Source organism: Scyliorhinus canicula, chromosome 3 (assembly GCF_902713615.1).
Source record: "Scyliorhinus canicula chromosome 3, sScyCan1.1, whole genome shotgun sequence".
NCBI classification, from domain to species: Eukaryota; Metazoa; Chordata; class Chondrichthyes; order Carcharhiniformes; family Scyliorhinidae; genus Scyliorhinus; species Scyliorhinus canicula.
This window is the reverse complement of record NC_052148.1, coordinates 276,650,474-276,674,329: the sequence shown is the minus strand read 5'-3', so window position 1 is coordinate 276,674,329 and position 23,856 is coordinate 276,650,474. Positions and strand designations below refer to the sequence as shown.

General features: G+C 53.6%; 1 protein-coding gene across 1 annotated transcript in view; it reads left to right on the top strand.

The window, feature by feature from the left end:
- The window catches only part of LOC119963580 (diacylglycerol kinase theta), a 199,813-nt gene that overhangs the window by 154,553 nt on the left and 21,404 nt on the right, over positions 1-23,856 (top strand). The window contains exon 20 of the mRNA XM_038792910.1: positions 412-523. Within this exon, the coding sequence (XP_038648838.1) occupies positions 412-523 (112 nt within the window). The remainder of the gene's footprint in view (positions 1-411; positions 524-23,856) is intronic.

Below are 23,856 nucleotides of genomic sequence, written 5' to 3'. Positions count from 1 at the left end.
GTTTGGATCTGTCTTTAGATCAGGCTGAGCTGAGAGGGGAGGTAACTGATACACTCGGAGAATTTACAATCGAGGAGGAGGTGATAGAAAAGCTAAATTTACTTAAAATTGATAAGGTGCTAAGACCTGATGAGAAACATCCAAAAGCACTGAGGGAAGTGAGAGTGGAACTTACAGAGGCTCTAATGATAATCCTCCAGTCTTCCTGAAACACAGGAGTGGTGCCAGAGGGGTGACAAATACACCCTTGTTCAAAAAAGGGAGCGAGGAGAAAGCCGACAACTACAGACCAATCAGTCTGACTTCAGTAGGGAAATGTCTGGAAACTATGGGGTGAATTCACCGTCCTGGAGAGAGGGGCTTTCGTGTAACAGTTAAAGCATGCTAACTATCTGTCTGATGTTTTTACAGCTGGGGATCTGGAGCAGATCTGTGGGGGTCTGACAGTGATGGTCGTTTCGATAGACCCCAGATTGATGATGGGATGCTGGAAGTAGTTGGGGTCACTGGTGTGGTCCATATGGTAAATGTCGGACTTTTTATTGTAATGGAAATTCTACTAAAATTCAACAAAAAATGTTTTTTAAAATCTAAAGATAAATTGTCAAAGGCGCGTCAGTTGACTGTGGATGAGTCAAATTTGAAACCCTTCCTGAGGTTCCTGGCCTTTGCCTTCACGGATTACCAATTTCCCTGGGACAAAATGTCACGAAGAATGAAAGTCCAGGTTTGACATCTCCACAGGAAGATTGGATTGGATTGGATTTGTTTATTGTCACGTGTACAGAGGGTAGTGGGTGCCTGGAACGCGCTGCCGGAGGAGGTGGTGGAAGCAGGGACGATAGTGACATTTAAGGGGCATCTTGACAAATACATGAATAGGATGGGAATAGAGGGATACGAACCCAGGAAGTGTAGAAGATTGTAGTTTTGTCAGGCAGCATGGTCGGCACGGGCTTGGAGGGCCGAAGGGCCTGTTCCTGTGCTGTACTTTTCTTTGTTCTTTGTTCTTTGTACCGAGGTACAGTGAAAAGTATTTTTCTGCAAGCAGCTCAACAGATCATTCAGTACATAGAACATAGAACATAGAACGATACACCGCAGTACAGGCCCTTCAGCCCACGATGTTGCACCTACATGGGAAGTCAAAAACTAAAGGCCATCTAACCTACACTATGCCATTATCATCCATATGCTTATCTAATAAACTTTTAAATGCCCTCAATGTTGGCGAGTTCACTACTGTTGCAGGTAGGGCATTCCACGGCCTCACCACTCTTTGCGTAAAAAACCCACCTCTGACGTCTGGACGTGACGCCACTGTTTAAAAAAGGAGGTAGGCAGAAAGCAGGAAATTATAGGCCAGTGAGCTTAACTTCGGTAGTAGGGAAGATGCTGGAATCTATTATCAAGGAAGAAATTGCGAGGCATATGGATAGAAATTGTCCCATTGGGCAGACGCAGCATGGGTTCGTAAAGGGCAGGTCATGCCTAACTAATTTAGTGGAATTTTTTGAGGACATTACCAGTGCAGTAGATAACGGGGAGCCGATGGATGTGGTATATCTGGATTTCCAGAAAGCCTTTGACAAGGTGCCACACAAAAGGTTGCTGCATAAGATAAAGATGCATGGCATTAAGGGTAAAGTAGTAGCATGGATAGAGGATTGGTTAATTAATAGAAAGCAAAGAGTTGGGATAAATGGGTGTTTCTCTGGTTGGCAATCAGTAGCTAGTGGTGTCCCTCAGGGATCCGTGTTGGGCCCACAATTGTTCACAATTTACATTGATGATTTGGAGTTGGGGACCAAGGGCAATGTGTCCAAGTTTGCAGATGACACTAAGATGAGTGGTAAAGCGAAAAGTGCAGAGGATACTGGAAGTCTGCAGAGGGATTTGGATAGGTTAAGTGAATGGGCTCGGGTCTGGCAGATGGAATACAATGTTGACAAATGTGAGGTTATCCATTTTGGTAGGAATAACAGCAAACGGGATTATTATTTAAACGATAAAATATTAAAGCATGCCGCTGTTCAGAGAGACTTGGGTGTGCTAGTGCATGAGTCACAGAAGGTTGGTTTACAAGTGCAACAGGTGATTAAGAAGGCAAATGGAATTTTGTCCTTCATTGCTAGAGGGATGGAGTTTAAGACTAGGGAGGTTATGTTGCAATTGTATAAGGTGTTAGTGCGGCCACACCTGGAGTATTGTGTTCAGTTTTGGTCTCCTTACTTGAGAAAGGACGTACTGGCGCTGGAGGGTGTGCAGAGGAGATTCACTAGGTTAATCCCAGAGCTGAAGGGGTTGGATTATGAGGAGAGGTTGAGTAGACTGGGACTGTACTCGTTGGAATTTAGAAGGATGAGGGGGGATCTTATAGAAACATTTAAAATTATGAAGGGAATAGATAGGATAGATGCGGGCAGGTGGTTTCCACTGGCGGGTGACAGCAGAACTAGGGGGCATAGCCTCAAAATAAGGGGAAGTAGATTTAGAACTGAGTTTAGGAGGAACTTCTTCACCCAAAGGGTTGTGAATCTATGGAATTCCTTGCCCAGTGAAGCAGTTGAGGCTCCTTCATTACATGTTTTTAAGGTAAAGATAGATAGTTTTTTGAAGAATAAAGGGATTAAGGGTTATGGTGTTCGGGCCGGAAAGTGGAGCTGAGTCCACAAAAGATCAGCCATGATCTCATTGAATGGCGGAGCAGGCTCGAGGGGCCAGATGGCCTACTCCTGCTCCTAGTTCTTATGTTCTTATGTTCTTATAAGATTTTCCCTCCATACCAGGCAACATCCTGGTAAATCTCCTCTGCACCCGTTCCAAAGCTTCCACGTCCTTCCTATAATGAGGCGACCAGAACTGTACGCAATACTCCAAATGCGGCCGTACCAGAGTTTTGTACAACTGCAACATGACCTCATGGCTCCGGAACTCAATCCCTCTACCAATAAAGGCCAACACACCATAGGCCTTCTTCACAACCCTATCAACCTGGGTGGCAACTTTCAGGGATCTATGTACATGGACACCGAGATCCCTCTGCTCATCCACACTGCCAAGAATTTTACCATTAGCCAAATATTCCGCATTCCTGTTTTTCTTTCCAAAGTGAATCACCTCACACTTCTCTACATTAAACTCCATTTGCCACCTCTCAGCCCAGCTCTGCAGCTTATCTATTTCCCTCTGTAACCTGCAACATCCTTCCACACTGTCTACAACTCCACCGACTTTAGTGTCGTCTGCAAATTTACTCACCCAACCGTCTGTGCCCTCCTCTAGGTCATTTATAAAAATGACAAACAGCAACGGCCCCAGAACAAATCCTTGTGGTACGCCACTCATAACTGAACTCCATTCTGAACATTTCCCATCAACCACCACCCTCTGTCTTCTTTCAACTAGCCAATTTCTGATCCACATCTCTAAATCACCCTCAATCCCCAGCCTCCGTATTTTCTGCAATAGCCGACCGTGGGGAACCTTATCAAACGCTTTACTGAAATCCATATACACCACATCAACTGCTCTACCCTCGTCTACCTGTTCAGTCACCTTCTCAAAGAACTCGATAAGGTTTGTGAGGCATGACCTACCCTTCACAAAACCATGCTGACTATCCCTAATCATATTATTCCTATCTAGATGATTATAAATCGTATCTCTTATAATCCTCTCCAAGACTTTACCCACAACAGACGTTAGGCTCACCGGCCTATAGTTACCGGGGTTATCTCTACTCCCCTTCTTGAACAAAGGGACCACATTTGCTATCCTCCAGTCCTCTGGCACTATTCCTGTAGCCAATGATGACCTAAAAATCAAAGCCAAAGGCTCAGCAATCTCTTCCCTGGCTTCCCAGAGAATCCTAGGATAAATCCCATCAGGCCTCGGGGACTTATCTATTTTCACCTTGTCCAGAATTGCCAACACTTCTTCCCTACGCACCTCAATGCCATCTATTCTAATAGCCTGGGTCTCAGCATTCTCCTCCACAACATTATCTTTTTCCTGAGTGAATACTGAAGAAAAGTATTCATTTAGTATCTCGCTTATCTCCTCAGCCTCCACACACAACTTCCCACCACTGTCCTTGACTGGCCCTACTCTTACCTTAGTCATTCTTTTATTCCTGACATACCTATAGAAAGCTTTTGGGTTTTCCTTGATCCTACCTGCCAAAGGCTTCTCATGTCCCCTCCTTGCTCGTCTTAGCTCTCTCTTTAGATCCTTCCTCGCTTCCTTGTAACTATCAAGCGCCCCAACTGAAACTTCACGCCTATTGTCATTTTTATAAATGACCTAGAGGAGGGCGCAGAAGGATGGGTGAGTAAATTTGCAGACGACACTAAAGTCGATGGAGTTGTAGACAGTGCGGAAGGATGTTGCAGGTTACAGAGGGACATAGATAAGCTGCAGAGCTGGGCTGAGAGGTGGCAAATGGAGTTTAATGTGGAGAAGTGTGAGGTGATTCACTTTGGAAAGAATAACAGGAATGCGGAATATTTGGCTAATGGTAAATTCTTGGTAGTGTGGATGAGCAGAGGGATCTCGGTGTCCATGTACATAGATCCCTGAAAGTTGCCACCCAGGTTGATAGGGTTGTGAAGAAGGCCTATGGTGTGTTGGCCTTTATTGGTAGAGGGATTGAGTTCCGGAGCCATGAGGTCATGATGCAGCTGTACCAAACTCTGGTACGGCCGCATTTGGAGTATTGCGTACAGTTCTGGTCGCCTCATTATAGGAAGGACGTGGAAGCTTTGGAACGGGTGCAGAGGAGATTTACCAGGATGTTGCCTGGTATGGAGGGAAAATCTTATGAGGAAAGGCTGATGGACTTGAGGTTGTTTTCGTTAGAGAGAAGAAGGTTAAGAGGTGACTTAATAGAGGCATACAAAATGATCAGAGGGTTAGATAGGGTGGACAGCGAGAGCCTTCTCCCGCGGATGGAGGTGGCTAGCACGAGGGGACATAGCCTTAAATTGAGGGGTAATAGATATAGGACAGAGGTCAGAGGTGGGTTTTTTACGCAAAGAGTGGTGAGGCCGTGGAATGCCCTACCTGCAACAGTAGTGAACTCGCCAACATTGAGGGCATTTAAAAATTTATTGGATAAGCATATGGATGATAAGGGCATAGTGTAGGTTAGATGGCCTTTAGTTTTTTTTTTCCATGTCGGTGCAACATCGAGGGCCGAAGGGCCTGTACTGCGCTGTATCGTTCTATGTTCTATGTTCTATCTTCACATAGGCCTCCTCCTTCCTCTTAACAAGAGATTCCACTTCTTTGGTAAACCACGGTTCCCTCGCTCGACCCCTTCCTCCCTGCCTGACTGGTACGTACTTATCAAGAACACGCAATAGCTGTTCCTTGAACAAGCTCCACATATCCAGTGTGCCCAACCCTTGCAGCCTACTTCTCCAACCTACACATCCTAAGTCATGTCTAATGGCATCCTAATTGCCCTTCCCCCAGCTATAACTCTTGCCCTGCGGGGTATACTTATCCCTTTCCATCACTAACGTAAAGGTCACCGAATTGTGGTCACTGTCTCCAAAGTGCTCACCTGCCTCCAGATCTAACACCTGGCCTGGTTAATTACCCAAAACCAAATCCAATGTGGCCTCGCCTCTTGTTGGCCTGTCAACATATTGTGTCAGGAAACCCTCCTGCACACATTGTACAAAGAACGATCCATCTAATGTACTCAAACTATATCTTTTCCAGTCAATATTTGGAAAGTTAAAGTCTCCCATAACAACTACCCTGTTACTTTTGCTCTTTTCCAGAATCATCTTCGCCATCCTTTCCTCTACATCCCTAGAACTATTAGGTGGCCTATAGAAAACTCCCAACAGGGTGACCTCTCCTTTCCTGTTTCTAACCTCAGCCCATACTACCTCGGAAGAAGAGTCTCCATCTTGCATCCTTTCCGCCACCATAATACTGTCCTTGACTAGCAGCGCCACACCTCCCCCTCTTTTGCCCCCTTCTCTGAGCTTACTAAAACACCTAAACCCCGGAACCTGCAACAACCATTCCTGTCCCTGCTCTATCCATGTCTCTGAAATGGCCACAACATCGAAGTCCCAGGTACCAACCCATGCTGCCAGTTCCCCTACCTTATTTCGTATACTCCTGGCATTGAAGTAGACACACTTCAAACCACCTACCTGAACACTGGCACTCTCCTGTGAAGTCAAATCTGTGCTCCTGACCTCTACACTCTCAATCTCCCGTACCCCAAAACTACAATCCAGGTTCCCATGCCCCTGCTGAATTAGGAAGAAAAGGGAATAAAGGAAAATACATAATAGGGCAACACAAGATATACAATGTAACTACATAAGCATTGGCATCGGATGAAGCATACAGGGTGTAGTGTTAATGAGGTCAGTCAATAAGAGGATCATTTAGGAGTCTGGTGACAGTGGGGAAGAAGCTGTTTTTGAGTCTGTTCGTGCGTGTTCTCAGACTTCTGTATCTCCTGCCCGATGGAAGAAGTTGGAAGAGTGAGTAAGCCGGGTGGGAGGGAATCTTTGATTATTCTGCCCGCTTTCCCCAGGCAGCGGGAGATGTAGATGGAGTCAATGGATGGGAGGCAGGTTTGTGTGATGGACTGGGCGGTATTCACGACTCTCTGAAGTTTCTTGCGGTCCTGGGCCGAGCAGTTGCCATACCAGGCTGTGATGCAGCCCGATAGGATGCTTTCTATGGTGCATCTGTAAAAGTTGGTACGGGTTAATGTGGACATGCTGAATTTCCTTAGTTTCCTGAGGAAGTATAGGCGCTGTTGTGCTTTCTTGGTGGTAGCATCGACGTGGGTGGACCAGGACAGATTTTTGGAGATGTGCACCCCTAGGAATTTGAAACTGCTAACCATCTCCACCTCGGCCCAGTTGATGCTGACGGATGTGTACAGTACTTTGCTTCCTGAAGTCAATGACCAGCTCTTTAGTTTTGCTGGCATTGAGGGAGAGATTGTTGTCGCTGCACCACTCCACTAGATTCTCTATCTCCCTCCTGTATTCTGACTCATCGTTATTCAAGATCCGGCCCACTATGGTCATATCGTCAGCAAACTTGTAGATGGAGTTGGAACCAAGTTTTGCCACGTAGTTGTGTGTGTACAGGGAGTAGAGTAGGGGGCTAAGTACGCAGCTTTGCGGGGCCCTGGTATTGAGGACTATTGTGGAGGAGGTGTTGTTTGATTGTAAATGAATTAGGAAGGACATTCGCAACTTCACCCTCAGCTTTTTGTTGACACATTGTAGCCAAGGGTGCAGCCACTCAGCTCACCTGCTTCACTAACCAGATTGTAATCACAAGCCAAGGGATAAAAATTGGACACGTCTCTCCATTGCCCACCAAGCACAATCCAGAACTCGTGTCGTCCAGACAATGTAGGTGTGAATCGTCTGTGGTCCGAATCTCGGGCTGGGTTTCAGGTACAATACACCTGTCCGACCCTCGGGCTGGGTTTCAGGTACAATACACCTGTCCGACTCTCGGGCTGGGTTTCAGGTACAATACACCTGTCCGACTCTCGGGCTGGGCTGCAGGTACAATACACCTGTCTGACTCTCGGGCTGGGTTTCAGGTACAATACACCTGTCTGACCCCTGGGCTGCAGGTACAATACACCTGTCCGACCCTCGGGCTGGGTTTCAGGTACAATACACCTGTCCGACTCTCGGGCTGGGTTTCAGGTACAATACACCTGTCCGACTCTCGGGCTGGGCTGCAGGTACAATACACCTGCCTGACTCTCGGGCTGGGTTTCAGGTACAATACACCTGTCTGACCCCTGGGCTGCAGGTACAATACACCTGTCCGACCCTCGGGCTGGGTTTCAGGTACAATACACCTGTCCGAACTCGGGCTGGGTTTCAGGTACAATACACCTGTCCGACTCTCGGGCTGGGCTGCAGGTACAATACACCTGTCCGACTCTCGGGCTGGGTTTCAGGTACAATACACCTGTCCGACTCTCGGGCTGGGCTGCAGGTACAATACACCTGTCTGACGCTCGGGCTGGGTTTCAGGTACAATACACCTGTCTGACCCCTGGGCTGCAGGTACAATACACCTGTCCGACCCTCGGGCTGGGTTTCATGTACAATACACCTGTCCGACTCTCGGGCTGGGTTTCAGGTACAATACACCTGTCTGACTCTCGGGCTGGGCTGCAGGTACAATACATCTGTCTGACTCTCGGGCTGGGCTGCAGGTACAATACACCTGTCTGACCCTCGGGCTGAGCTGCAGGTACAATACACCTGTCTGACTCTCGGGCTGGGCTGCAGGTACAATACACCTGTCTGACCCTCGGGCTGGGCTGCAGGTACAATACACCTGTCTGACCCTCGGGCTGGGCTGCAGGTACAATACACCTGTCTGACTCTCGGGCTGAGCTGCAGGTACAATACACCTGTCTGACTCTCGGGCTGAGCTGCAGGTACAATACACCTGTCCGACTCTCGGGCTGGGTTTCAGGTACAATACACCTGTCCGACTCTCGGGCTGGGTTTCAGGTACAATACACCTGTCTGACCCTCGGGCTGGGTTTCAGGTACAATACACCTGTCTGACCCTCGGGCTGAGCTGCAGGTACAATACACCTGTCTGACCCTCGGGCTGGGTTTCAGGTACAATACACCTGTCTGACCCTCGGGCTGAGCTGCAGGTACAATACACCTGTCTGACTCTCGGGCTGGGCTGCAGGTACAATACACCTGTCTGACTCTCGGCTGGGCTGCAGGTACAATACACCTGTCTGACTCTCGGGCTGGGTTTCAGGTACAATACACCTGTCTGACCCTCGGGCTGGGTTTCAGGTACAATACACCTGTCTGACCCTCGGGCTGGGTTTCAGGTACAATACACCTGTCTGACTCTCGGGCTGAGCTGCAGGTACAATACACCTGTCTGACCCTCGGGCTGAGCTGTAGGTACAATACACCTGCCTGACTCTCTGGCTGGGCTGCAGGTACAATACACCTGTCCGACCCTCGGGCTGGGCTGCAGGTACAATACACATGTCTGACCCTCGGGCTGAGCTGCAGGTACAATACACCTGTCTGAACCTCGGGCTGGGCTGCAGGTACAATACACCTGTCTGACTCTCGGCCTGGGATGCAGGTACAATACACCTGTCCGACTCTCGGGCTGGGTTTCAGGTACAATACACCTGTCCGACTCTCGGGCTGGGCTGCAGGTACAATACACCTGTCCGACTATCGGGCTGGGCTGCAGGAACAATACACCTGTCTGACTCTCGGCTGGGCTGCAGGTACAATACACCTGTCTGACCCTCGGGCTGGGTTTCAGGTACAATACACCTGTCTGACCCTCGGGCTGAGCTGCAGGTACAATACACCTGTCTGACCCTCGGGCTGGGTTTCAGGTACAATACACCTGTCTGACTCTCGGCTGGGCTGCAGGTACAATACACCTGTCTGACTCTCGGCTGGGCTGCAGGTACAATACACCTGTCTGACCCTCGGGCTGGGTTTCAGGTACAATACACCTGTCTGACCCTCGGGCTGGGTTTCAGGTACAATACACCTGTCTGACCCTCGGGCTGGGTTTCAGGTACAATACACCTGTCCGACTCTCGGGCTGAGCTGCAGGTACAATACACCTGTCTGACCCTCAGGCTGAGCTGTAGGTACAATACACCTGCCTGACTCTCTGGCTGGGCTGCAGGTACAATACACCTGTCTGACCCTCGGGCTGAGCTGCAGGTACAATACACCTGTCTGACCCTCGGGCTGGGCTGCAGGTACAATACACCTGTCTAACTCTCGGGCTGGGTTTCAGGTACAATACACCTGTCCGACTCTCGGGCTGGGTTTCAGGTACAATACACCTGTCCGACTCTCGGGCTGGGCTGCAGGTACAATACACCTGTCTGACTCTCGGGCTGGGCTGCAGGTACAATACACCTGCCTGACTCTCGGCTGGGCTGCAGGTACAATACACCTGTCTGACTCTCGGGCTGGGCTGCAGGTACAATACACCTGTCCGACTCTCGGGCTGGGTTTCACGTACAATACACCTGTCCGACTCCCGGGCTGGGCTGCAGGTACAATACACCTGTCTGACTCTCGGGCTGGGCTGCAGGTACAATACACCTGTCCGACCCTCGGGCTGAGCTGCAGGTACAATACACCTGTCCGACTCTCGGGCTAGGTTTCAGGTACAATACACCTGTCTGACCCCTGGGCTGCAGGTACAATACACCTGTCCGACCCTCGGGCTGGGTTTCAGGTACAATACACCTGTCCGACTCTCGGGCTGGGTTTCAGGTACAATACACCTGTCCGACTCTCGGGCTGGGCTGCAGGTACAATACACCTGCCTGACTCTCGGGCTGGGTTTCAGGTACAATACACCTGTCTGACCCCTGGGCTGCAGGTACAATACACCTGTCCGACCCTCGGGCTGGGTTTCAGGTACAATACACCTGTCCGAACTCGGGCTGGGTTTCAGGTACAATACACCTGTCCGACTCTCGGGCTGGGCTGCAGGTACAATACACCTGTCCGACTCTCGGGCTGGGTTTCAGGTACAATACACCTGTCCGACTCTCGGGCTGGGCTGCAGGTACAATACACCTGTCTGACTCTCGGGCTGGGTTTCAGGTACAATACACCTGTCTGACCCCTGGGCTGCAGGTACAATACACCTGTCCGACCCTCGGGCTGGGTTTCAGGTACAATACACCTGTCCGACTCTCGGGCTGGGTTTCAGGTACAATACACCTGTCTGACTCTCGGGCTGGGCTGCAGGTACAATACACCTGTCTGACTCTCGGGCTGGGCTGCAGGTACAATACACCTGTCTGACCCTCGGGCTGGGCTGCAGGTACAATACACCTGTCTGACTCTCGGGCTGGGCTGCAGGTACAATACACCTGTCTGACCCTCGGGCTGGGCTGCAGGTACAATACACCTGTCTGACCCTCGGGCTGGGCTGCAGGTACAATACACCTGTCTGACTCTCGGGCTGAGCTGCAGGTACAATACACCTGTCTGACTCTCGGGCTGAGCTGCAGGTACAATACACCTGTCCGACTCTCGGGCTGGGTTTCAGGTACAATACACCTGTCCGACTCTCGGGCTGGGTTTCAGGTACAATACACCTGTCTGACCCTCGGGCTGGGTTTCAGGTACAATACACCTTTCTGACCCTCGGGCTGAGCTGCAGGTACAATACACCTGTCCGACCCTCGGGCTGGGTTTCAGGTACAATACACCTGTCTGACCCTCGGGCTGAGCTGCAGGTACAATACACCTGTCTGACTCTCGGGCTGGGCTGCAGGTACAATACACCTGTCTGACTCTCGGCTGGGCTGCAGGTACAATACACCTGTCTGACTCTCGGGCTGGGTTTCAGGTACAATACACCTGTCTGACCCTCGGGCTGGGTTTCAGGTACAATACACCTGTCTGACCCTCGGGCTGGGTTTCAGGTACAATACACCTGTCTGACTCTCGGGCTGAGCTGCAGGTACAATACACCTGTCTGACCCTCGGGCTGAGCTGTAGGTACAATACACCTGCCTGACTCTCTGGCTGGGCTGCAGGTACAATACACCTGTCCGACCCTCGGGCTGGGCTGCAGGTACAATACACCTGTCTGACCCTCGGGCTGAGCTGCAGGTACAATACACCTGTCTGAACCTCGGGCTGGGCTGCAGGTACAATACACCTGTCTGACTCTCGGCCTGGGATGCAGGTACAATACACCTGTCCGACTCTCGGGCTGGGTTTCAGGTACAATACACCTGTCTGACCCCTGGGCTGCAGGTACAATACACCTGTCCGACCCTCGGGCTGGGTTTCAGGTACAATACACCTGTCCGAACTCGGGCTGGGTTTCAGGTACAATACACCTGTCCGACTCTCGGGCTGGGCTGCAGGTACAATACACCTGTCCGACTCTCGGGCTGGGTTTCAGGTACAATACACCTGTCCGACTCTCGGGCTGGGCTGCAGGTACAATACACCTGTCTGACTCTCGGGCTGGGTTTCAGGTACAATACACCTGTCTGACCCCTGGGCTGCAGGTACAATACACCTGTCCGACCCTCGGGCTGGGTTTCAGGTACAATACACCTGTCCGACTCTCGGGCTGGGTTTCAGGTACAATACACCTGTCTGACTCTCGGGCTGGGCTGCAGGTACAATACACCTGTCTGACTCTCGGGCTGGGCTGCAGGTACAATACACCTGTCTGACCCTCGGGCTGAGCTGCAGGTACAATACACCTGTCTGACTCTCGGGCTGGGCTGCAGGTACAATACACCTGTCTGACCCTCGGGCTGGGCTGCAGGTACAATACACCTGTCTGACCCTCGGGCTGGGCTGCAGGTACAATACACCTGTCTGACTCTCGGGCTGAGCTGCAGGTACAATACACCTGTCTGACTCTCGGGCTGAGCTGCAGGTACAATACACCTGTCCGACTCTCGGGCTGGGTTTCAGGTACAATACACCTGTCCGACTCTCGGGCTGGGTTTCAGGTACAATACACCTGTCTGACCCTCGGGCTGGGTTTCAGGTACAATACACCTTTCTGACCCTCGGGCTGAGCTGCAGGTACAATACACCTGTCCGACCCTCGGGCTGGGTTTCAGGTACAATACACCTGTCTGACCCTCGGGCTGAGCTGCAGGTACAATACACCTGTCTGACTCTCGGGCTGGGCTGCAGGTACAATACACCTGTCTGACTCTCGGCTGGGCTGCAGGTACAATACACCTGTCTGACTCTCGGGCTGGGTTTCAGGTACAATACACCTGTCTGACCCTCGGGCTGGGTTTCAGGTACAATACACCTGTCTGACCCTCGGGCTGGGTTTCAGGTACAATACACCTGTCTGACTCTCGGGCTGAGCTGCAGGTACAATACACCTGTCTGACCCTCGGGCTGAGCTGTAGGTACAATACACCTGCCTGACTCTCTGGCTGGGCTGCAGGTACAATACACCTGTCCGACCCTCGGGCTGGGCTGCAGGTACAATACACCTGTCTGACCCTCGGGCTGAGCTGCAGGTACAATACACCTGTCTGAACCTCGGGCTGGGCTGCAGGTACAATACACCTGTCTGACTCTCGGCCTGGGATGCAGGTACAATACACCTGTCCGACTCTCGGGCTGGGTTTCAGGTACAATACACCTGTCCGACTCTCGGGCTGGGCTGCAGGTACAATACACCTGTCCGACTATCGGGCTGGGCTGCAGGAACAATACACCTGTCTGACTCTCGGCTGGGCTGCAGGTACAATACACCTGTCTGACCCTCGGGCTGGGTTTCAGGTACAATACACCTGTCTGACTCTCGGCTGGGCTGCAGGTACAATACACCTGTCTGACCCTCGGGCTGGGTTTCAGGTACAATACACCTGTCTGACCCTCGGGCTGGGTTTCAGGTACAATACACCTGTCTGACCCTCGGGCTGGGTTTCAGGTACAATACACCTGTCCGACTCTCGGGCTGAGCTGCAGGTACAATACACCTGTCTGACCCTCAGGCTGAGCTGTAGGTACAATACACCTGCCTGACTCTCTGGCTGGGCTGCAGGTACAATACACCTGTCTGACCCTCGGGCTGAGCTGCAGGTACAATACACCTGTCTGACCCTCGGGCTGGGCTGCAGGTACAATACACCTGTCTGACTCTCGGGCTGGGTTTCAGGTACAATACACCTGTCCGACTCTCGGGCTGGGTTTCAGGTACAATACACCTGTCCGACTCTCGGGCTGGGCTGCAGGTACAATACACCTGTCTGACTCTCGGGCTGGGCTGCAGGTACAATACACCTGCCTGACTCTCGGCTGGGCTGCAGGTACAATACACCTGTCTGACTCTCGGGCTGGGCTGCAGGTACAATACACCTGTCCGACTCTCGGGCTGGGTTTCACGTACAATACACCTGTCCGACTCCCGGGCTGGGCTGCAGGTACAATACACCTGTCTGACTCTCGGGCTGGGCTGCAGGTACAATACACCTGTCCGACCCTCGGGCTGGGTTTCAGGTACAATACACCTGTCTGACTCTCGGGCTGGGTTTCAGGTACAATACACCTGTCCGACTCTCGGGCTGGGCTGCAGGTACAATACACCTGTCTGACTCTCGGGCTGGGTTTCAGGTACAATACACCTGTCCGACTCTCGGGCTGGGGTTCAGGTACAATACACCTGTCTGACTCTCGGGCTGGGCTGCAGGTACAATACACCTGTCTGACTCTCGGGCTGGGTTTCAGGTACAATACACCTGTCCGACTCTCGGGCTGGGTTTAAGGTACAATACACCTGTCCGACCGTCTGGCTGAGCTGCAGGTACAATACACCTGTCCGACCCTCGGGCTGGGTTTCAGGTACAATACACCTGTCCGACTCTCGGGCTGGGTTTCAGGTACAATACACCTGTCTGACTCTCGGGCTGAGCTGCAGGTACAATACACCTGTCCGACTCTCGGGCTGGGTTTCAGGTACAATACACCTGTCTGACCCTCGGGCTGGGTTTCAGGTACAATACACCTGTCCGACTCTCGGGCTGAGCTGCAGGTACAATACACCTGTCCGACTCTCGGGCTAGGTTTCAGGTACAATACACCTGTCCGACCCTCGGGCTGGGTTTCAGGTACAATACACCTGTCCGACCCTCGGGCTGGGTTTCAGGTACAATACATCTGTCCGACCCTCGGGCTGAGCTGCAGGAACAATACACCTGTCCGACTCTCGGGCTGGGCTGCAGGTACAATACACCTGTCTGACCCTCTGGCTGAGCTGCAGGTACAATACACCTGTCCGACTCTCGGGCTGAGCTGCAGATACAATACACCTGTCCGACTCTCGGGCTGGGCTGCAGGTACAATACACCTGTCTGACCCTCGGGCTGGGTTTCAGGTACAATACACCTGTCCGACTCTCGGGCTGAGCTGCAGGTACAATACACCTGTCCGACTCTCGGGCTAGGTTTCAGGTACAATACACCTGTCTGACCCTCGGGCTGGGCTGCAGGTACAATACACCTGTCTGACTCTCGGCTAGGTTTCAGGTACAATACACCTGTCTGACTCTCGGGCTGGGCTGCAGGTACAATACAGCTGTCCGACCCTCGGGCTGGGTTTCAGGTACAATACACCTGTCTGACTCTCGGGCTGAGCTGCAGGTACAATACACCTGTCTGACCCTCAGGCTGAGCTGTAGGTACAATACACCTGCCTGACTCTCTGGCTGGGCTGCAGGTACAATACACCTGTCTGACCCTCGGGCTGGGCTGCAGGTACAATACACCTGTCCGACTCTCGGGCTGAGCTGCAGGTACAATACACCTGTCCGACTCTCGGGCTGAGCTGCAGGTACAATGCACCTGTCTGACTCTCGGGCTGGGTTTCTGGTACAATACACCTGTCCGATTCTCGGGCTGGGTTTCAGGTGCAATACACCTGTCCGATTCTCGGGCTGGGTTTCAGGTACAATACACCTGTCTGACTCTCGGGCTGGGCTGCAGGTACAATACACCTGTCTGACCCTCGGGCTGGGTTTCAGGTACAATACACCTGTCTGACTCTCGGGCTGGGTTTCAGGTACAATACACCTGTCCGACCCTCGGGCTGGGTTTCAGGTACAATACACCTGTCTGACCCTCGGGCTGAGCTGCAGGTACAATACACTGTCCGACCCTCGGGCTGGGTTTCAGGTACAATACACCTGTCCGACTCTCGGGCTGGGCTGCAGGTACAATACACCTGTCCGACCCTCGGGCTGAGCTGCAGGTACAATACACCTGTCCGACTCTCGGGCTAGGTTTCAGGTACAATACACCTGTCTGACCCCTGGGCTGCAGGTACAATACACCTGTCCGACCCTCGGGCTGGGTTTCAGGTACAATACACCTGTCCGACTCTCGGGCTGGGTTTCAGGTACAATACACCTGTCCGACTCTCGGGCTGGGCTGCAGGTACAATACACCTGCCTGACTCTCGGGCTGGGTTTCAGGTACAATACACCTGTCTGACCCCTGGGCTGCAGGTACAATACACCTGTCCGACCCTCGGGCTGGGTTTCAGGTACAATACACCTGTCCGAACTCGGGCTGGGTTTCAGGTACAATACACCTGTCCGACTCTCGGGCTGGGCTGCAGGTACAATACACCTGTCCGACTCTCGGGCTGGGTTTCAGGTACAATACACCTGTCTGACCCTCGGGCTGGGTTTCAGGTACAATACACCTGTCTGACTCTCGGGCTGGGTTTCAGGTACAATACACCTGTCCGACCCTCGGGCTGGGTTTCAGGTACAATACACCTGTCTGACCCTCGGGCTGAGCTGCAGGTACAATACACTGTCCGACCCTCGGGCTGGGTTTCAGGTACAATACACCTGTCCGACTCTCGGGCTGGGCTGCAGGTACAATACACCTGTCGGACTCTCGGGCTGAGCTGCAGGTACAATACACCTGTCTGACTCTCGGGCTGGGTTTCAGGTACAATACACCTGTCCGACTCTCGGGCTGGGCTGCAGGTACAATACACCTGTCCGACCCTCGGGCTGGGTTTCAGGTACAATACACCTGTCCGACCCTCGGGCTGGGCTGCAGGTACAATACACCTGTCCGACCCTCGGGCTGAGCTGCAGGTACAATACACCTGTCCGACTCTCGGGCTAGGTTTCAGGTACAATACACCTGTCTGACCCCTGGGCTGCAGGTACAATACACCTGTCCGACCCTCGGGCTGGGTTTCAGGTACAATACACCTGTCCGACTCTCGGGCTGGGTTTCAGGTACAATACACCTGTCCGACTCTCGGGCTGGGCTGCAGGTACAATACACCTGCCTGACTCTCGGGCTGGGTTTCAGGTACAATACACCTGTCTGACCCCTGGGCTGCAGGTACAATACACCTGTCCGACCCTCGGGCTGGGTTTCAGGTACAATACACCTGTCCGAACTCGGGCTGGGTTTCAGGTACAATACACCTGTCCGACTCTCGGGCTGGGCTGCAGGTACAATACACCTGTCCGACTCTCGGGCTGGGTTTCAGGTACAATACACCTGTCTGACCCTCGGGCTGGGTTTCAGGTACAATACACCTGTCTGACTCTCGGGCTGGGTTTCAGGTACAATACACCTGTCCGACCCTCGGGCTGGGTTTCAGGTACAATACACCTGTCTGACCCTCGGGCTGAGCTGCAGGTACAATACACTGTCCGACCCTCGGGCTGGGTTTCAGGTACAATACACCTGTCCGACTCTCGGGCTGGGCTGCAGGTACAATACACCTGTCGGACTCTCGGGCTGAGCTGCAGGTACAATACACCTGTCTGACTCTCGGGCTGGGTTTCAGGTACAATACACCTGTCCGACTCTCGGGCTGGGCTGCAGGTACAATACACCTGTCCGACCCTCGGGCTGGGTTTCAGGTACAATACACCTGTCCGACCCTCGGGCTGGGCTGCAGGTACAATACACCTGTCCGACTCTCGGGCTGGGCTGCAGGTACAATACACCTGTCCGACTCTCGGGCTGGGCTGCAGGTACAATACACCTGTCCGACCCTCGGGCTGGGTTTCAGGTACAATACACCTGTCCGACTCTCGGGCTGGGTTTCAGGTACAATACACCTGTCCGACCCTCGGGCTGGGCTGCAGGTACAATACACCTGTCCGACTCTCGGGCTGGGCTGCAGGTACAATTCACCTGTCTGACTCTCGGCCTGGGTTTCAGGTACAATACACCTGTCTGACTCTCGGGCTGAGCTGCAGGTACAATACACCTGTCTGACCCTCGGGCTGAGCTGCAGGTACAATACACCTGTCTGACCATCGGGCTGAGCTGCAGGTACAATACAGCTGTCTGACTCTCGGGCTGGGTTTCAGGTACAATAAACCTGTCTGACTCTCGGGCTGAGCTGCAGGTACAATACACCTGTCTGACTCTCGGGCTGGGCTGCAGGTACAATACACCTGTCCGACCCTCGGGCTGGGTTTCAGGTACAATACACCTGTCTGACCCTCGGGCTGGGTTTCAGGTACAATACACCTGTCTGACTCTCGGGCTGGGCTGCAGGTACAATACACCTGTCCGACCCTCGGGCTGGGTTTCAGGTACAATACACCTGTCTGACTCTCGGCTGGGCTGCAGGTACAATACACCTGTCTGACCCTCGGGCTGGGTTTCAGGTACAATACACCTGTCTGACTCTCGGGCTGGGTTTCAGGTACAATACACCTGTCTGACTCTCGGTCTGAGCTGCAGGTACAATACACCTGTCTGACTCTCGGGCTGGGCTGCAGGTACAATACACCTGTCCGACTCTCGGGCTGGGTTTCAGGTACAATACACCTGTCCGACTCTCGGGCTGGGCTGCAGGTACAATACACCTGTCTGACTCTCGGCTGGGCTGCAGGTACAATACACCTGGCCGACTCTCGGGCTGAGCTGCAGGTACAATACACCTGTCGGACTCTCGGGCTGGGTTTCAGGTACAATACACCTGCCTGACTCTCGGCTGGGCTGCAGGTACAATACACCTGTCTGACCCTCGGGCTGGGCTGCAGGTACAATACACCTCTCCAGTCCGCATGGGACTAGTCAGATGTTTTACCTGGTTGAATCTGCTCTTGTACAGTTTCTGTTCTTGTTTATTTCTGTTCCCAAATATCATCTAAACAGTAAAAAGAACAGTTAAAGACCTAAAAGAGAGCCTACGCACGGAGGCAGGGTGTGGCTGAGGTATTAAATTAGTGCTTTTCACCATTTTGTGTCAAGGAAGATGCTGCCAAAATCACATTGGAAGAGTCAGTAGTTGGGACATTTGATAGGTTAATTGATGAAGAGCAGTATGAGATAGCCTGGCTTTTTTACAATTGATAAGTCACCAGAACCACAACCTAGGGCACTGGCTATAATCATCCAAAACATCTTAGATACAGGGGTGGGGCTGGTTTAGCTCAGTGGGCTGGGGGCTGGTTAGTGATACAGAGCGAGGCAGCAGCGTGGGTTCAATCCCCGTACCGGGCTGGGGGGCTGGTCAGTGATGCAGAGCGATGCCAGCAGCGTGGGTTCAATCCCCGTACCGGGCTGGGGGGCTGGGTGGTGATGCAGAGCGAGGCAGCAGCGTGGGTTCAATCCCCGTACGGGGCTGGGGGGTGATGCAGAGCGAGGCAGCAGCGTGGGTTCAATCCCCCGTACCGGGCTGGGGGGCTGGGTGGTGATGCAGAGCGAGGCAGCAGCGTGGGTTCCCTCCCCGTACCGGCTGGGGGGCTGGGTGGTGATGCAGAGCGAGGCAGCAGCGTGGGTTCAATCCCCGTATCGGGCTGGGGGGCTGGTTAGTGATGCAGAGCGAGGCAGCAGCGTGGGTTCAATCCCCGTACCGGGCTGGGGGGGCTGGTTAGTGATGCAGAACGAGGCAGCAGCGTGGGTTCAATCCCCGTACCGGGCTGGGTGGTGATGCCGAGCGAGGCAGCAGCGTGGGTTCAATCCCCGTACCGGGCTGGGGGGGCTGGGTGGTGATGCAGAGCGAGGCAGCAACGTGGGTTCAATCCCCGTACCGGGCTGGGGGGGCTGGTTAGTGATGCAGAACGAGGCAGCAGCGTGGGTTCAATCCCCGTACCGGGCTGGGGGTGATGCAGAGCGAGGCAGCAGCGTGGGTTCAATCCCCGTACCGGGCTGGGGGGGTAATGCAGAGCGAGGCAGCAGCGTGGGTTCAATCCCCGTACCAGGCTGGGGGTGATGCAGAGCGAGGCAGCAGCGTGGGTTCAATCCCCGTACCGGGCTGGGGGTGATGCAGAGCGAGGCAGCAGCGTGGGTTCAATCCCCGTACCGGGCTGGGGGGCTGGTTAGTATTGCAGAGCGAGGCAGCAGCGTGGGTTCAATCCCCGTACCGGGCTGGGGGGGTGATGCAGAGCGAGGCAGCAGCGTGGGTTCAATCCCCGTACCGGGCTGGGGGACTGGGTAGTGATGCAGCAGCGTGTGCAATATTGGTCTCCTTATCTAAGAAGTGATATACTTGCCCCAGGGGGAATGCAGTGAATGTTGACCAGACTGATGCCTGGGATGGCAGGATGGTCCTGTACGGAGGGATTGGATTGACTGGGAAATTGAGAGGGGATTTCATTGAAATGTATAAAGTTGTGAGAGGCGGGACTGGCTGGATGTTGGGATGCTGTTTCCTCTGGTTGGGGGGGGGGGGGGGGGGGGGGGGGGGGGGTCTGGAACAAAGGGTCAGAGTTGCAGGATAAAGGGTCGGCCATTTAGGATTGAGCTGAGGAGAGATTTCTTGTGGGCAGCACGGTAGCATGGTGGTTAGCATAAATGCTTCACAGCTCCAGGGTCCCAGGTTCGATTCCCGGCTGGGTCACTGTCTGTGCGGAGTCTGCACGTCCTCCCCGTGTCTGCGTGGGTTTCTTCCGGGTGCTCCGGTTTCCTCCCACAGTCCAAAGATGTGCGGGTTAGGTGGATTGGCCATGCTAAATTGCCCGTAGTGTACTAAAAAGTAAGGTTAAGGGGGTGTTGTTGGGTTACGGGTATAGGGTGGATACGTGGGTTTGAGTAGGGTGATCATTGCTCGGCACAACATCGAGGGCCGAAGGGCCTGTTCTGTGCTGTACTGTTCTATGTTCACTCAAAAGGTGGTGAAGCTGTGGAATTCTCCAGCACAGAGGCTGTGGAGGCCAAATCACTGAATATATTTAAGAATAAAAAGATAAATTTCTGACTCTAAAGGTGTCAAAGTGTATGATGAGAGAGCAGGTGTGGTGTTGAGATAGAGCATCAGCCTTGACCATATTGAATGACACAGCAGACTCGAAGGGCCGAATGGCTCCTATGTTTCCTGGAATCAGATGCACTGGAGGATTGCACCTTGGCTCCTTAGACAGGAACGTCCGAATCCACGACTGCTACATTCTAGAAGGCAGCCGATACCTGTGAACCCCACCACCTGGAGGGTCCCCTCCAAGACACTCTGACTTGGAAATATATCGCCGTTGCTAGGGCAACATCCTGGAACTCCCTCCCTAACAGCACTGTGGATGTACCTACCTCCCTAACAGCGCAGTGGGTGTACCTACCTCCCTAACAGCACAGTGGGTGTACCTACCTCCCTAACAGCACAGTGGGTGTACCTACCTCCCCAACAGCACAGTGGGTGTACCTACCTCCCTAACAGCACAGTGGGTGTACCTACCTCCCTAACAGCACAGTGGGTGTACCTACACCATAAGGACTGCAGCGGTTGGAGGAGGCAGCACCACCACCTTGTCAAGGACAATTAGGGATGGTCACTAAACACTGGCCGAACCAGTGATGTTCACATCCCATGAATGAATAAAACACAACATAATTCGAACATTAATTAACGGGTGAAGGACATTTAAAAAAAGGTAAATTTCACTTTAAATAGTTTATACAACAAAAATGTGCCTCACATAGTTACACTCACATCACTCCCTGCATCACGTACAATCTCTCAATCCTTTCTATGTAGGGACTTTCACTTCCACTTAATTGTTTCAGTCCTTGAGATGTATTCACCAGCAACTGTTTGAAATCTGGAGTCCCAGGACATAGTTACCATGACAAGGTGCAGGTCTCTGAACCCTGGTCGCAGGTCTCTGAACTCAGGTCGCAGGTCTCTGAACCCTGGTCGCAGGTCTCTGAACGCTGGTCGCAGGTCTCTGAACGCTGGTCGCAGGTCTCTGAACCCTGGTCGCAGGTCTCTGAACGCTGGTCGCAGGTCTCTGAACCCCCTTGTCGCAGGTCTCTGAACCCTGGCCGCAGGTCTCTGAACGCTGGTCGCAGGTCTCTGAACCCTGGTCGCAGGTCTCTGAACGCTGGTCGCAGGTCTCTGAACCCTGGTCGCAGGTCTCTGAACGCTGGTCGCAGGTCTCTGAACCCCCTTGTCGCAGGTCTCTGAACCCCGGTCGCAGGTCTCTGAACCCTGGTCGCAGGTCTCTGAACGCTGGTCGCAGGTCTCTGAACGTTGGTCGCAGGTCTCTGAACGTTGGTCGCAGGTCTCTGAACCCACTGGTCGCAGGTCTCTGAACGCTGGTCGCAGGTCTCTGAACGCTGGTCGCAGGTCTCTGAACCCTGGTCGCAGGTCTCTGAACGCTGGTCGCAGGTCTCTGAACCCTGGTCGCAGGTCTCTGAACCCTGGCCGCAGGTCTCTGAACGCTGGTCGCAGGTCTCTGAACCCTGGTCGCAGGTCTCTGAACCCCGGTCGCAGGTCTCTGAACCCTGGTCGCAGGTCTCTGAACTCTGGTCGCAGGTCTCTGAACGCTGGTCGCAGGTCTCTGAACGTTGGTCGCAGGTCTCTGAACCCACTGGTCGCAGGTCTCTGAACGCTGGTCGCAGGTCTCTGAACGCTGGTCGCAGGTCTCTGAACCCTGGTCGCAGGTCTCTGAATCCTGGTCGCAGGTTTCTGAACCCTGGTCGCAGGTCTCTGAACCCCCTGGTCGCAGGTCTCTGAACGCTGGTCGCAGGTCTCTGAACCCTGGTCGCAGGTCTCTGAACCCTGGTCACAGGTCTCTGAATGCTGGTCGTTGGTCTCTGAACCCTGGTCGCAGGTCTCTGAACCCCCTGGTCGCAGGTCTCTGAACGCTGGTCGCAGGTCTCTGAACGCTGGTCGCAGGTCTCTGAACGCTGGTCGCAGGTCTCTGAATCCTGGTCGCAGGTTTCTGAACCCTGGTCGCAGGTCTCTGAACCCCCTGGTCGCAGGTCTCTGAACGCTGGTCGCAGGTCTCTGAACCCTGGTCGCAGGTCTCTGAATGCTGGTCGTTGGTCTCTGAACCCTGGTCGCAGGTCTCTGAACCCCCTGGTCGCAGGTCTCTGAACGCTGGTCGCAGGTCTCTGAACGCTGGTCGCAGGTCTCTGAACGCTGGTCGCAGGTCTCTGAACGCTGGTCGCAGGTCTCTGAACGCTGGTCGCAGGTCTCTGAACGCTGGTCGTTGGTCTCTGAACGCTGGTCGTTGGTCTCTGAACGCTGGTCGTTGGTCTCTGAACGCTGGTCGCAGGTCTCTGAACCCTGGTCGCAGGTCTCTGAACCCTGGTCGCAGGTCTCTGAACCCTGGTCGCAGGTCTCTGAACCCTGGTCGCAGGTCTCTGAACCCTGGTCGCAGGTCTCTGAACGCTGGTCGCAGGTCTCTGAACGCTGGTCGCAGGTCTCTGAACGCTGGTCGCAGGTCTCTGAACCCTGGTCGCAGGTCTCTGAACCCTGGTCGCTGGTCTCTGAACCCTGGTCGCAGGTCTCTGAACCCTGGTCGCAGGTCTCTAATCCCTGGTCGCAGGTCTCTGAACCCTGGTCGCAGGTCTCTGAACCCTGGTCGCAGGTCTCTGAACCCTGGTCGCAGGTCTCTGAACCCTGGTCGCAGGTCTCTGATCCCTGGTCGCAGGTCTCTGAACCCTGGTCGCAGGTCTCTGAACCCTGGTCGCAGGTCTCTGAACTCAGGTCGCAGGTCTCTGAACCCTGGTCGCAGGTCTCTGAACGCTGGTCGCAGGTCTCTGAACGCTGGTCGCAGGTCTCTGAACGCTGGTCGCAGGTCTCTGAACGCTGGTCGCAGGTCTCTGAACGCTGGTCGCAGGTCTCTGAACCCCCTCGTCGCAGGTCTCTGAACCCCCTCGTAGCAGGTCTCTGAACCCCCTCGTCGCAGGTCTCTGAACCCTGGTCGCAGGTCTCTGAACGCTGGTCGCAGGTCTCTGAACCCCCTCGTCGCAGGTCTCTGAACCCTGGTCGCAGGTCTCTGATCCCTGGTCGCAGGTCTCTGAACCCTGGTCGCAGGTCTCTGAACCCTGGTCGCAGGTCTCTGAACCCTGGTCGCAGGTCTCTGAACCCTGGT